The 14,575-nt window shown below is 35.2% G+C and overlaps 1 protein-coding gene across 1 annotated transcript in view; it reads left to right on the forward strand.

Moving 5' to 3' along the window:
- MALRD1 (MAM and LDL receptor class A domain containing 1) overlaps positions 1–14,575 on the forward strand; it is an 844,925-nt gene that overhangs the window by 259,405 nt on the left and 570,945 nt on the right. Inside the window, 1 exon segment of the mRNA XM_020966909.2 lies at positions 9,181–9,268. Coding sequence (XP_020822568.2) covers positions 9,181–9,268 — 88 coding nt within the window.

Here is a 14,575-nt window from a genome sequence, read left to right on the forward strand (position 1 = left end):
CAAAGGAAAAATTAATAAAATTGAAATTAAGAAAACTATTGAAGTAATAAATAAAACTAAGAGCAGGTTTTATGAAAAAAAAAAGTAAAATACATAAAACTTAGGTTTTTTTAATTTAAAAAAAGAAAGAAGAAAACCAAATTACTAGTATCAAGAATGAAAAGGGTGAAGCTACCACCAAGGAAGAGGAAATTAAAACAATAATTAGGAATTATTTTGCCCAAATCTATGCCAACAAATTTGACAATCTTAGTGAAATGGATACATATTTACAAAATATAAATTGCCCAGATTAAAAGAGGAAGTAAAATACTTAAATAACCCCATCTCAGAAAAAGAAATTGAACAAGCCATTGATGAACTCCCTAGGAAAAATCTCCAGGGCCAGATGGATTTACATGAATTCTATCAAACATTTAAAGAACAATTAATTCCAATACTATATAGACTATTTGGGAAAATAGGTGAAGAAGTCTTACCAAATTCTTTTTATGATACAAATATGTTGATAACTAAACCAGGAAGAGTCAAAATAGAGAAAGAAAATTATAGACCAATTTCTCTAATGAATATAGATGCAAAAATTTTAAACAAAATACTAGCAAATAGACTGCAGCAACTTATCAAAAGAATAATACACTATGACCAGGTAGGATTTATACCAGGAATGCAGGGTTGGTTCAATATTAGGAAAACTATCAGCATCATTGAGCATATCAAACCAAAACCAACAGAAACCACATGATCATCTCAATAGATGCAGAAAAAGCTTTTGATAAAATACAACACCCATTCCTATTAAAAACACTAGAAAGCATAGGTATAAATGGAGTCTTCCTTAAAAAATAAATAGCATATCTAAAACCTTCAGCAAGCATTATATGTAATGGGGACAGGCTAGAAGCATTTCCAATAAGATCGGGGTGAAACAAGGATGTCCATTATCACCACTGTTATTCAATATTGTACTGGAAATTAGCTTTAGCAATAAGAGAAGAAAAAGAAATTGAAGGCATTAGAATAGGCAAAGAAGAAACAAAGCTATCACTCTTTGCAGATGACATGATGATATACTTAGAGAATCCTAGAGAATCAAGTAAAAAACTACTTGAAATAATAAACAACTTTAGCAAAGTTGCAGGCTATAAAATAAACCCACATAAATCATCAGCATTTCTATATATTACCAACAAAGCCCAACAGAAGAGATAGAAAGAGAAATCCCATTTAAACTTACTGTATATAAAATATTTAGGAGTCTACCTCCTGAAACAAACCCAGGAACTCTATGAACACAATTACAAAACACTTTTCACACAAATAAAATCAGATCTAAATAATTGGAAAAACATCAGTTGCTCATGGGTAGGCCAAGCTAATATAATAAAAATGACAATCCTACCTAAGCTAATTTACTTATTCAGTGCCATACCAATCAAACTACCAAAAATTATTTTATAGAGTTAGAAAAAATAATAACAAGATTCATTTGGAAAAACAAAAGGTCCAGAATATCAAAGGAACTAATGAAAAGAAATGCAGGGGAAGGTGGCCTAGCAATTCCAGATCTTAAATTGTATTATAAAGCAGCAATCATCAAAACTGCTTGGTACTGGCTAAGAAATAGGGAGGTGGATCAGTGGAATAGGTTAAATATGCAAGACACAGTAGTCAATGACTATAGTAATCTATTATTTGATAAACCCAGCTTCTGGGATAAGAACCCACTCTTTGAAAAAAACTGCTGGGAAAACTGGAAAAGAGTATGGCAGAAACTAGGCATAGACCCAAATCTCACACCATATACCAAAATAAAGTCAAAATGGGTTCATGACTTAGATATAAAGGCTGATACCATAAGTAAACTGGGAGAACAAGGAATAGTTTACCTATCAGATCTATGGAGAACAGAAGAATTCATGACCAAACAGGAGATAGAGAACATTATGAAAAGCAAAATGGATAATTTTGATTACATTAAATTGAAAAGTTTTTGCACAAACAAAGCCAATGCAACTAAGATTAGAAGGAAGGTAGAAAATTGGGAAAGAATTTTTACAACCAGTCTCTCTGATAAAGGCCTCATTTCTAAAATATATAGAGAATTAAGACAAATTTATAAGAACACAAGCCATTCCCCAATTGATAAATGGTCAAAGGATATGAACAGACAGTTCTCAGATGAAGAAATTAAAGCCATCTATAGTCATATGAAAAAATGCTCTAAATCCTTATTGATTAGAGAAATGCAAATCAGAACAAGTCTGAGGTACCAAATCACACCTATCAGATTTGCCAACATGACAAAACAGGAAAATGATAAATGTTGGAGAAGACGTGGGAAAATTGGAACACTAATACATTGTTGTTGGAGTTGTGAAATGATCCGGTCATTTTGGAGAACGATTTGGAACCATGCCCAAAGGGCTACAAAAATGTGCATACCCTTTGATCCAGCAATAGCACTTCTAGGGCTATATCCCAAAGAGACCACACAAATGGGAAAAGGACCCACCTGTACAAAAATATTCATAGCAGCTCTTTTTGTGATGGCCAAGAATTGGAAATTGAGAGGATGCCCATCCATTGGGGAATGGCTGAGCAAGTTGTGGTATATGAATGTAATGGAATACTATAAGAAATGATGAACAGGCTGACTTCAGAAATCCCTGAAAAGACTTATATGGTGTGATGCTGAGTGAAGTGAGCAGAACCAAGAGGACTTTGTACCTAATAACAGCTATGTTATGGGATGACTAATATTGTTAAATTGAACCCTTCTCAACATTACAAGGATCTAAGACATCTCCAGGGTCCTTGGGATGGAAAATGCTGTCCATCTGCAAAGAAAGAACTATGGAAGTTGAATCGCTATCACTTATTTTTACCTTCTGTTGAGTTTTGTTTCATCTTTCTGATGGTTCCTCCTATTGGTTTTAATTTTTACTTACAACTTCATTAATGTGAAAATATGTTTAATAGGAATGTAAATGTAAAGCTTATATCAGATTGTGTGCTGTCCTGGGTAGGTTGGGGGGGAGGAAGGGGGAGAAAAATTTTCGACTCAAAAGAATATGGAAGTGATTGTTGATAAATGAAAATAAATTAATAATAAAAAAAGAAAGCTGTAGTCCTATATTTCCATAATCACTATTCTGTGATTAGTACACAGGAGAATTTGAAGGTGTAACTAGGAGGACTTTCTCTTTCGTTTGAACCCTATTCTAGATCTCCCATGTGACAGTGGTAAACACCTTTGGTAAGAACATGCATCCTTTTTATGTTTCACTTGATACAATCAGCTCAGGATGATTGAATAAGTATATATTTTAAGGAATCTTGAGTAGTTTAGCCTGCGCAGGAGACCTTGTTCAAGCAAAGTTTTTGAGGAATCATTTTATTCTATGCTCTTTTTTTAATAGTCCACAAAGAGTCATGGTGAGATGTCCTGTTCTTTATGCCTTTTAGTCACTTGAGTGGTGAAAAAGATGTAGTTCCCTTTGGAATATTATTAATGAAAACGTGCATGTTTTCTTCTAATACTCATATAAAGAATGACCTTTATGACCATATAGAATATTCTTATAAAATTTTTATGTAGAGAGTGGTCATATGGCTTAACAGTTATTGATAATCTTTTGGCCAATAATAAGGTCCATTTATTTGTGCATTTGTTGTCTTTGATATCTTCAGATGCCTTAAAAATTAATCCCTCGATGCCCTCACATTTATATTCCTTTGAGCAGGGATCTCCTTTGAGTAAGCTTGGTCTAATCTGGTTATTTTTCCCATGTTTATTTTCTTCATCTTTTCCATCCTATAAACACACCTAAAAAAGTCAAATGTGGTGGTACCTCAGCCCTTGATGGTGAAGTTTTTTATAGAAATCTTTGCAGACAATTTCTATCTCATTTGTTAGTTGTTTTCCTTATCTAAGTTTCATTCTTAATCAATCAATATTTATTAAGCATCTACTATATACCAGGCACCATGTTAAGTGCTGAGGGTACAAAATGAGACAAAAGACAGTCCCTGCCCTTAAGGAGCTTATTACAATTTAATGGAGGAGACAACATGCAACCAAATATATACAAAGCAAGCTATATACAGAATAAACAGGACATAATTAGCAGAGGGAAGGCACTAGAATTCAGAGAGTTAGGGGGTGCTTCTTGTAGAAGGTTTGATTTTAGTTGGGACTGAAAGGAAACTGGGAAGATCAGTAGATGAAAGTAAGAAGGGAAAGCATTCTAGGCATGAGGTCCAGCCAGGGAAAATGCCCAGAAATGAGAGATAGAGTGTATTGTTTGTGGAACTGCTAGGAGGCCAGTGTCATTGATTGAAGAGAATGGGTCTGAGAGAAAGATGTAAGAAGACTGGAAAAGCAGGAGGGATCTAAGTTCGTAGTTTGGCATTCTGTGAATGCCAAAAAGAACATTCTCTATTTGATCCTACTGGAGCCAATGGAGTTTACTTAGTAGAGTAGGGGTACAGTAGGGGTGCCATGATGGATCTGAGCTTTAAGAATTACTAATGGCTGAAGGGGGGTTGGATCAGAGTGGGAAGAAATTTAAGGCAGGAAAATACACCAATGGGCTATTGCAATCTTCCAGGAATGAGGGATGAGGACCTACACTGGAGTAGGGGCAGGGTATGACTTTGTTTAGTTGGGTAACTTGCAAGATTTCTAAAAACTGTTTTTTTTTAACCTCAACTTCTTCTCTTTGCTTAATGAAACAATATTCAATAACAATTTACCATCCTTCTATATGAGCTTTTATAAACAAATTTATATTCTAAAACAAGGTTGCCCATAGATTACTCTGCTTGGCAAATAAGTCAGGTTTTGTTCATGAAGGAATTTTTCAACCTTTTGGGTCTTCTTGTAATAGCACTTGATTTACAAAGGTTAATTAAACTTCTATGTGAAATTATTTTGGTGAATTTCAATATCCCTTTCTCCTTCACTTCCCAATTTGGGGCATCAGTAACCTTTTCAGTAGTACAGATTGCAGATCTTTTAATTTTGTGTCATATCTTTTATTATTTTTATTCTTTTTTTGAGGCAATTGGGGTAAAGTGACTTACCCATGATCACACAGCTAGTGTCTGAGGCCAGATCTGAACTCAGGTCCTCCTATCTGTAAGGGCTAGTGTTTTATCCACTGTGCCACCTAGCTGCCCCTTATTATTTTTATTCTTTTTATATTAACTTTTATCATTGCTCCAAGAAGTCAGTGTTCTCTATGTACACAAACTGATTAAGAAATGACTTCAACATCAATAACTCAGCTCTTCCTATTTGCTAGAGATACAAAAAATATTCTCTTTTTTGAATGTTGTGATTACCAAGTCCAATACCTTCTTATTCCCTTCTGAGAGAAATTATTCCTAATATTTAGATATGAGGTACTATGTAGCCTACATGATTGATGTTTTTCATTCATTACCCTTGGGTTACATTTTTCACTGTGCCTGCCTTTTGTCATCTTTGATTTAAAGTCACTGAATATCAAAGTATGTATTGATTTAATTTGGAGGATTTTATGAAGTTTATCATAGAATTTCTCTACCTTTTCATCCTCTGAAGTAAATATTGGCCCATTAACAGCAATTATTTTCATGATTGTCCACTTATAAATACTTATTATGAATACTGAATATGAGATGACCAAATGTACTGTTAAATTATCTTTCTTATTGTCTTTCGACCTTTGACAAAATTGCTCCCCTTTCCCCCTACCCCTGCTGCCACTATCCAATCTTCTTTATTTTTTTTTCTCCTAGGAGAACCTGTAAACTATTCTCCCTTTTACTGTAACTCCTTGCTGCCTTCTGCTTTTCATATTCAAGGAGAATTCGAGGTTGATTTAATTCAGTCCCTGCTATAGTATGTTCATTTGTTCATCTTTGGACAAGGTGAGTTCTCTCACCTTGAGAGTGCTAACACCTAAGCTAATGTTGATAAGTAGTATCAAAATAGACGGTTCTTTGTACCCCCTTTGCCCTTTTTTGCACCTCTGCCACTATTCCTGAAGGGACAGAAAAGGGTTGCAGAAGATCAAGGAACATTTGCATTTAACTTTATTTCTTAGATTATTAGGACCAAATAACTCACGACTAAGTGATCAATCTCGTAGTTGTGAGTATATTCTGTACTTAAGCTTATCCTCGAAAATTGGTAGTCTGTAGCTAGGCCTATATTCAGAGATCTTTGGAATGGTTAAAGTTACCAAATCTTGCATTCCATTGGCATAATGACTGAGAATCTAGGGTTACCTTCATACCATGAATAGGCATCAAATAGCATGTTGTGAAGTTATGGCTCATTATTTTTAAAAATACATTAGTGACTAAGAAAATTGTGATATCTCAGTGGCTCCAGGTGACATCTTTGTTAACAAAATATTCTTTTTCTTGGTATTAAGCAGTAGGGAAGATTAAAAAAAAACAGGTTCTTTTAGAAGTAGTCTATTAACTTGTCACCCAAAGGTTAGCCACCAGGGCATAAATTCAACTCACCTCAGCAATTCATCTACTAAGCTACTGGAAGGTTGCTATTCACATCAGTTCCACAGTATACACACATACCATTGAAATGATGTCTTCCTCTCCATGGAATGCAAGTTCCTACAGGTTATCTGTGTGTAATGTGTGTCAATATAATCCTAGAAGCTAGTACAGTTCCTCACATATTGTAGGCACTTAGGAAATGTATATTGTATTTAATTGACTTATTAGAAAACCTCATTGCTGCAAGGTTTAAGGCATTGCCCGATTAGTTAATTAACTTATTGGTTGAGTTGAGTTGCTACCTAGTTATTCTTCAGGATGGGATGGAGAAGTAAGGTTATGGCATTCTGATAGAAATGGTAGATCTCAAGGGATTTGTAGAAAGAAACTCCTGTTGGGTCTTTTTCTTTTCCAGTGTGACATTAAAGAAATAAGACTCATTGTTAACAAATTTAGCAAAAGCCCAACATCTCTTGTCTCCATCCATTCCCAGGAACCTAGTCCAGGTCCTTATTATCCCTTGCCTAATTTCCCTGCTTTAAACCTCTACCCATCTTCTATTCCACTCCTTCCGTCTTCTATTTAACACTCAAAATGAGTTTTTGAAAGTATGTTGGTGTTCAGTCTTTTCAGTTGCATCCAACTCTTTGTGACCCCATTTGAGGTTTTCTGGCAAAGATACTGTAGTGATTTGCAATTTTCTTCTCCAACTAATTTTACGGATGAGAAAACTGAGGCAAACAGAATTAAGTGACTTTCCCGAGGTCACACAGCTCATAAGTGTCTGAGGCTGCATCTGAATTCAGGTCTTCCTGACTCCAGGCCCTGTGCTTTCTTTATCTGCTGTGCCATTGAGCTGTCTTTTTGAAAGCATAAGTCTGACCATATCATCCACTACTCATCAAGCTGCACGAGCTAACTCCCTGTTACGTCTGAGGTCAAATGTAAGACCCCACTGGACATGTGCTTCATAATGTACTGGTCCCTTTCTACTTTCCACCTGTTTACAATTTACTCCCTTTTTGACACTCTACAATCTAGAGGCACGCTGAATTGCTTGTAGTTCTTCAAACACTGAAGTATCTTCCATTTCTGTGCTTTTACACTGGCTGTCTCCCATGCCTAGAATGTTCTGTTACTTTACCTCTGCTAATTTTTTACAGGCTTCCTCTAGGATTTAGATAACAATCTCACTTCAGGAGGCCTTTCCTGGTTCCCCCAGCTATATTGCTTTCCCCTTTCAGACTTACTTTCACTTTTTCTATATGTCTCATGTATATGCCTAGTTATTTGCATGTTGTCTTCTCCATTAGAACGTATACTTCTCTGTGAATTAATATAACCATTTTGGAAAGCAATTTGGGATTATGCAAAGAAGGTAACTAAAATATCTCTACCCTTTGACTCAGAGATTCTGCTAATTATTTTTTGTCATTCATAAAAAAAATCACTATGTACACTAAAATATTTATAGCAGCTGTTTTTTATGGCAGCAAAGAAGTGGAGAAAAAAACCAGATGCCCATCAATTAAAGAATGGCTAACCAAATTGTGGTATATGAATATAATGTGATACTGTGATTACATGATGGAATAATGTGATAATTTACTGTGTTATAAGGAATAATCAATTATGATGAATACAGAAAAATATGGAAAGAGTTACATGAATTGATACAAAGTAAAGTAGTCAGAGCCAAGAAAACAAAATAAAATGGGTACAATGATTAGAACAACTACTATAAACAAATGAAAATGAATGTTGAAAAATTACAAAGAGCAAGCTTGACCCCAGAGAAGAGATACGAGAAAATATCCCCATCTCTTTCTTTTACAGAGTAGGGAGGCCAATGATTGTAAAACATTGTATATCATTATATTTTTGAGTATTTACCAGTTATGATGATATTTTACCTTCCCTTTTTAACTTTTAAAATTCTTTGTTATATAGGTTATCTCTCTGGGAAGGAGTGGGGATGGAATACAGGATCATGCAAAACAAAAAAAATTGTCAAGAAAAATTTATTTTAAATACAGAATGTAAGTTCCTTGAGGGACAGAGACTGTTTTTGCCTTTATTAAAATGCTCAGAGCTTAGGTTAGTGATTGGCACATAGTAAATGCATATACTAAATAGAATCAAGCTGAGAAGAAAAAAGTCATTAGCTTCCTTGAACAAAATTGGTGAAATATAATAGGGGAAAAAAGGTTGTATTTCTTAAATTGACTTTGGTGGTCCTTAGGTGCTATATTATCAGATTTCAATGGAATGTCTATTAAGTATGCAACCCATTTGCATAAGTATTAAAATAATTCATCTTGATTAATGTTATTGTAGTGAATCTCAGAACTAATCACAACCCACCATTTCCAATAGGCATTTTATAAGCATTTTATATGTTACTGAAATTTCAGTGGAATTATAGCTCTTCTAAGCCTTACAAATGTCATAGGAGTTGACTGTGATCAATGTGAATGAGAAAGAGATATAATAATGATTAGCCATTTTTAAACAGTGTCACTGTCTAAAGTATATGTGGGAGAAAAGTCTTAAGGCTGATTTAGAAGTGTAACCTAGCAAATCTCTCAAGTAGCAATTCAGGCTTAACATTTAAAAGGATATTCATGCCTTCCATATTCCAACCATTTGTGCTGATTGCTTTCTCAGATCTTAGTGGAAGCTACAGTTGGGGATGGCTTCACAGGCGACATTGCGATCGATGACTTATCATTTATGGACTGTGCCCTCTACCCAGGTAAGAGAAGATTTACTATGTCATTGTATTAGCATTACAAAGCCTACGGTTTTTTTTGTTTTTGTTTTCTTCTTGGGGAAGTAGAGAGGAAGACATTCTATTGAAAATGTGACAGAAAAGCTGAAATAAAATATTTCCATTTCTTTGTATCTTCTGTGTTAAATCTACTTCTTCCTCAAGTTTTCTGTGCCCTGTTGTAATGTTCATTGACTTGAATCAAAGAGAACTGGGCTCAGAATTTTGCTACGGGCAAATCACAGACTCTCTGAGCTTTACCTTCCTCACTCATCAAACAGATGAGCGAGTATACTAATAAGCATGTAGTATATGTAGCATATATATAATATACTAATAAGCAATATATAATACTTGCAACCTGACTTGCAACTCACAGGGTTGTTTGTTAAAATTAAATGGGATAGTTTCTCTAAGTACATTCTACATCATAAAGTGCTATGCATATTCATTCTAATTATTTTTATATGGTCCTAGAACCAGGTTTTACTTTACTCATGCCTTCCCAACTGTTATGGTTGATTATGACCATGAGAACAATGAAAATTTATTAACAGTCTAGTAGGTATAAGGAACTCTACTAGCCTCTGGAGATACAAGGACAAATATGAAATAGCCCTGTCCTCAAGGGCCTTACTTTCTTTTGGGAGATTAGAGGCAATAAAGTCAATATCAAGTTTACACTAAATAATACAAAGTAATTTCACAGAGAGAATCTTAACAACTGGGGGAATCCAAAAACATTTCATGTAGGAGGGTGCCATCTGAGACTGGAAACCTTTGTTTTCATTATATGTGTGTGTGTATACACACACGTCACACATGTATATGTATTATATCATACACATGTTTATTTGTTGTTACTTCTATCTGTTCATGTGTTGTATAAACATACATGTGTGTGTACATATGAATTATATAAACATACATAGAATGTGTGTATATTTGGTGGTGTTTGTTCATGTGTGAAGGAAATGGCCAACCACGTTCAGTATCTTTGCCAGGAAAATCCCATGGATAGAATGGTCTGTGGAGTCATGAAGAGTCAGATACAACTGAACAACAAATAACAGAGAAATTTTCCATGCAAAGAATGCTTCGAATCTTTCAGAATGTTTTTTTTTCCCCATAGAGAAAATTATGTATAGCATTTTCCTCATTTTCAGTGTGAAAAAAATGTGGTGTGCTTCCAAAAAAACCCCAAAACTTTCTCTCCACTTAAATAAACGATAAATGGGACATCAAAACATCTCAGATAACATCTAAAGATGGAATAACAGGAAACACGGGCCTACAGGTTTGATAATAGAACAATTATTGTAAAGTGTTAAAAATGTTTGTCACAGAATTCCTATTTGATTTTCTAACTTACTGATTTCATTTAATATCCACTGTAGTCTTTCCCCCATTTTGCAATCTTTCCCCCAAGGCAGTCAGGAATCAGTATTTGTAATAACTTCCATTCTTTAAATATTTTCTTGGAAGCTTAAGGTCTGCCAAGTGTGACCAGGCTTACTCTAATGTCTCAAAATTATTGATATTTTTTGTCTCATTTTTGAGGTTTATATTTTCAAATAGAGTTTAGTTGTAAATTAAAACAATAAATTTAGTTGTTTGAGTTCTTTAGTTTGTTTGTTGAATGTGAATAATGTGTTTTATGATTGGGTTTCAATAAACATTCATCTTAAGAAAATGAAAAGTAAAGTCCCAGAGTGCTCACTGTAATGAAATGTACTACGCATGTCTGTGTTGGGAAGTAAAGAAAGGCTTAGAGCAGAATGACCTTCTTCTCCTGAAAGTATTGCCTTCTTAGCAGTGTGTCGATTGGCCTGGCTAGTCTCCTGGTGGCCATGGACAAAGTATAAGACCTAGATTCAAGGAAAATCCCAAGTATACACTTTTTAACCTTGGTCAGAGTGACCAAGGACAAATTGCTTAACTCTTAGAGCCCCAGTTAATCTCATATGTAATATGGGGAAAATAATATCACTTATCTCACAATATTCTTTGGAAGATCAAATGACATAATGTATACGGAACCCTCTGTAAACCTGAAAGAACTAAGTAAAGGAATACAAGTTGTGAAGGGATACGTTCATCTTGATGTAAAGAAAGAAAGAACTGTAATTATTTGAGCTATCTAAAAGTAAAATTGATTTGCCTTTAAGGGATAGGTCTCCCTTTTGAGCCCTTCAGTCACGACTAGATAACCAATCATCAGTAGGGAGAGTACATTTTCTTGAATATTGTGGAATGGATTCTTGTTGAGGTAAAGTGTTGACAAATGATAGCCTTTGAAGTTTCTTCCAGATCTGAAGTATGGTAGTTCAATGATATGGGCCTACTGTTTTCAACACTGACTACCGGTTGCATCCTTAATCTGCCTTACCTACCCCCTGCTGTTCCTTGTAGACAACAAGACAAGCTATGGAAATATTTTTGTTGACTATTTATAGTAAATTTATGGTCAGTAAACAGTTGAAGTGAAAAGATGCAGGTAACAGTTGACCCATGGCTTCTATCTAGTGTTCCTCTTAGTCACTGCTGCAACCACTTGGAGAATGAAAGAAATGCAAGAGGCTTTGGCTGCCATCCTCTCCTTCTCTCCCCATTCCCTGGCCCTAATGCTAGCCATCATCATGGCTCCAATTTCAAAAGGCAAAAGATTCCTCATTTCTCTTAACTTAACAAAACATTGGTAATAACCCAAAGGGGTCATGGCATTCTAGGCCTGAGAGCAAAAGGACAAGTTGGGACTAGAGATACATAAGAGGAGAAGAGAACCCAGAGATTTCTTCTCTTTCATATTTTGCCATTGTTGTTGTCCCTAATTCTCCTACTGACTCCTTTCCACCACTGCTATTTCAAACACGGAGGTAGGAGAACAGCCAAAGGCAGAGGCAGAGATGTGAAAAATCAGTTGCAGACTTGCACTAGCCCGAGGCTTCTGGTTAGAATTTTGGAAGAAAGCATGGAAGTTTCTTCCATGTGGTTTTTGTGTTGGCTGCATAACAAAAGAAACTTTGTTTGGAAATTGCAAAGCCTGTGGAAACCATAGGCTTTATGGAGGAATTGATGACAATGTCCCATGAGGTTTGAATGAAAACAAAATTTAGTAGAGCCTTCATGGGGAGAAAAGTACTTATTCTTTCAATCCTGTTTTGTTCATGGCTCATTAGTATAAACAAAAGAGTGAGTACGGAAGTATAGACATGTTATTACCATGTACTCACGAACAGAATTATTCTTGTTTCCTATCTAAGCTGAGGATACATTTACTACCTTCTTACTGTGTGTCCTCCCCAGACCTTTCCCAGCTGGGAACCTAAGCTGAATTTTATCTGATTTAAAAACTGAGGCATACTACATACTATATAAAGTAAAAAACTGCTTATATCTCCCTTTCTTTTCTTTTTGTTTTTTATAATCAGCTGGTTTCTTATATATTTGCTGCTTTACTGCTATTCTTTCATTCACCCTAAGTTTGACATTGTAGACTTTGCCCTAGAATGCCTTTCTCTGCTAGCACAGATTCATTCTCTAACCTGCTCTGGTTTCTAATTTAATTTCCACTTGACCTTCAATTGTGATTCAGCTTCTTTTTGAACTTTTCATCTACTTTGCTTAATTGTTTCCTTGACAAAAAAATAGCTTTAGGTTTTAAATGAAACGTAAAAGAAAAAAAAGGTCTTTCAAATAAACAATTAAATTTGTTCTCGAAGGACAGTGTGAACCACGAAGTGTGCAGGGGTAACATAGCTCTTCTTTGAGTAGCTCCTTTGCACTGGGTGTTATGTTTTTCTTCCTATTACTTGATTACAATGAATCACAGAGAAATATGAGGGCTTAGAGGAAGCATGAGGAAGCAGGAAAGATTTCAAGCTTTTGTCGAGCCATATTTTTACAGGCAGGGATAATTGTTAGGAGTAGTCTGGAATTTGATATTAGAGGCAGTGAGGTAGCATGATGGATAGAACTTTGAACATGGAGTCAGGAAGGCCTAAGTTCAAATCTAGAACAGACACTTATTATCTGTGTGATCCTGGGCAAGTTACCTAACCTCTGTCGAGCTCAGTTTCCTCATCTATGAAATGGAGCTAATAGCTCTTAGAGTTATTGTTAGGACCAAATGAGATAATATTTGTAAATTACTTTGCCAAACTTAAAGTGCTATATTTATTATTATCAAATACATTAATATTGATATGTCAGTCAAAAATAGAATAGCTAATGATTCTTTATCTTACCTTAATGATAATTCTATCCTTCAAGAGTAAACAGTTCTCTTCTGCATTTGAATTATTATCAACAAGGAGGAACTGATTGCTGGAAAATTTGACGATAGGAAATTTGGCAGAGAGGAAGTGACTCCATTTTAGAAACTGTGATAAAGAAGATGAAAGATGTACATAACCTGATTTCACCCTGTGTATAGGGAGAGCAGATTTCAAAAGGCTGAGAGAAAAAACAAAAAGGTAGGATCCTAAGTACTCAAGTCTTTGAGTGGAAGGCAACTTAAAAAGGATGGGAAACCCACAGGAATGAAAATTCAAAGACAAAAAGAAAAATAATTCCATTGAGGAGTAACAGAGAGAGTTATCTAAGGCAACCAATACAAATGCATGCATCAACTCACTTAAATTTTGCAAGATACATACAGAAGATGGAAAGAAGAGAAGATAAGGGAAGATTTCGCCAAAGTTCTCCGAGTACTGTGTGTCAGGAGTGCTGAAGTTAAATAGCACCTGAGAATGAAGGAAATTGAAGACAGCCAAAAAGTGTTCTCCTTTTGGACATGTTAAAGAGAAAAAGATCAAAGAATGGATGGAAAGATTGGTTCACTTCCTAGAGTAAATAGTAATTTATTACCAAAAGGAGGTAGAGCTCCTGTTTTGTTTCTCCCCCCCCACTCATTAAAATAATTTTTAGATTAGAAAGTTTAAAACAACATTGACAGGCAGTTCATACTTAAGATTCTATGATGTTTCCATTCATACAACTTTATTGTGATGTGGACAATCCATTGTGATGTCATGGAAAGGGTACTGGATTTTAGAGTCAGGAGACCTAGTTTAATATCCTGGCTCTACTTCTGACTGGCTTGGTGACCTTAGGAAGCTCACTTAACATCTCTAAGCCTCAGCTCCTTTATTTGTAAAATGAGGATAATACACTTTGTACCTACCTCACTGGGATACTGTGAGAAAATCTCTTACAATTCTGTAGGAAGGTGAGTAATTGTTTTTCAATGTTCACCTCTATAGCAGTCAGCTGTAGGATATATACATTTCT

Source organism: Phascolarctos cinereus, unplaced genomic scaffold (assembly GCF_003287225.1).
Source record: "Phascolarctos cinereus isolate Bilbo 61053 unplaced genomic scaffold, phaCin_HiC Scaffold_1;HRSCAF=81, whole genome shotgun sequence".
Classification (NCBI taxonomy): Eukaryota; Metazoa; Chordata; class Mammalia; order Diprotodontia; family Phascolarctidae; genus Phascolarctos; species Phascolarctos cinereus.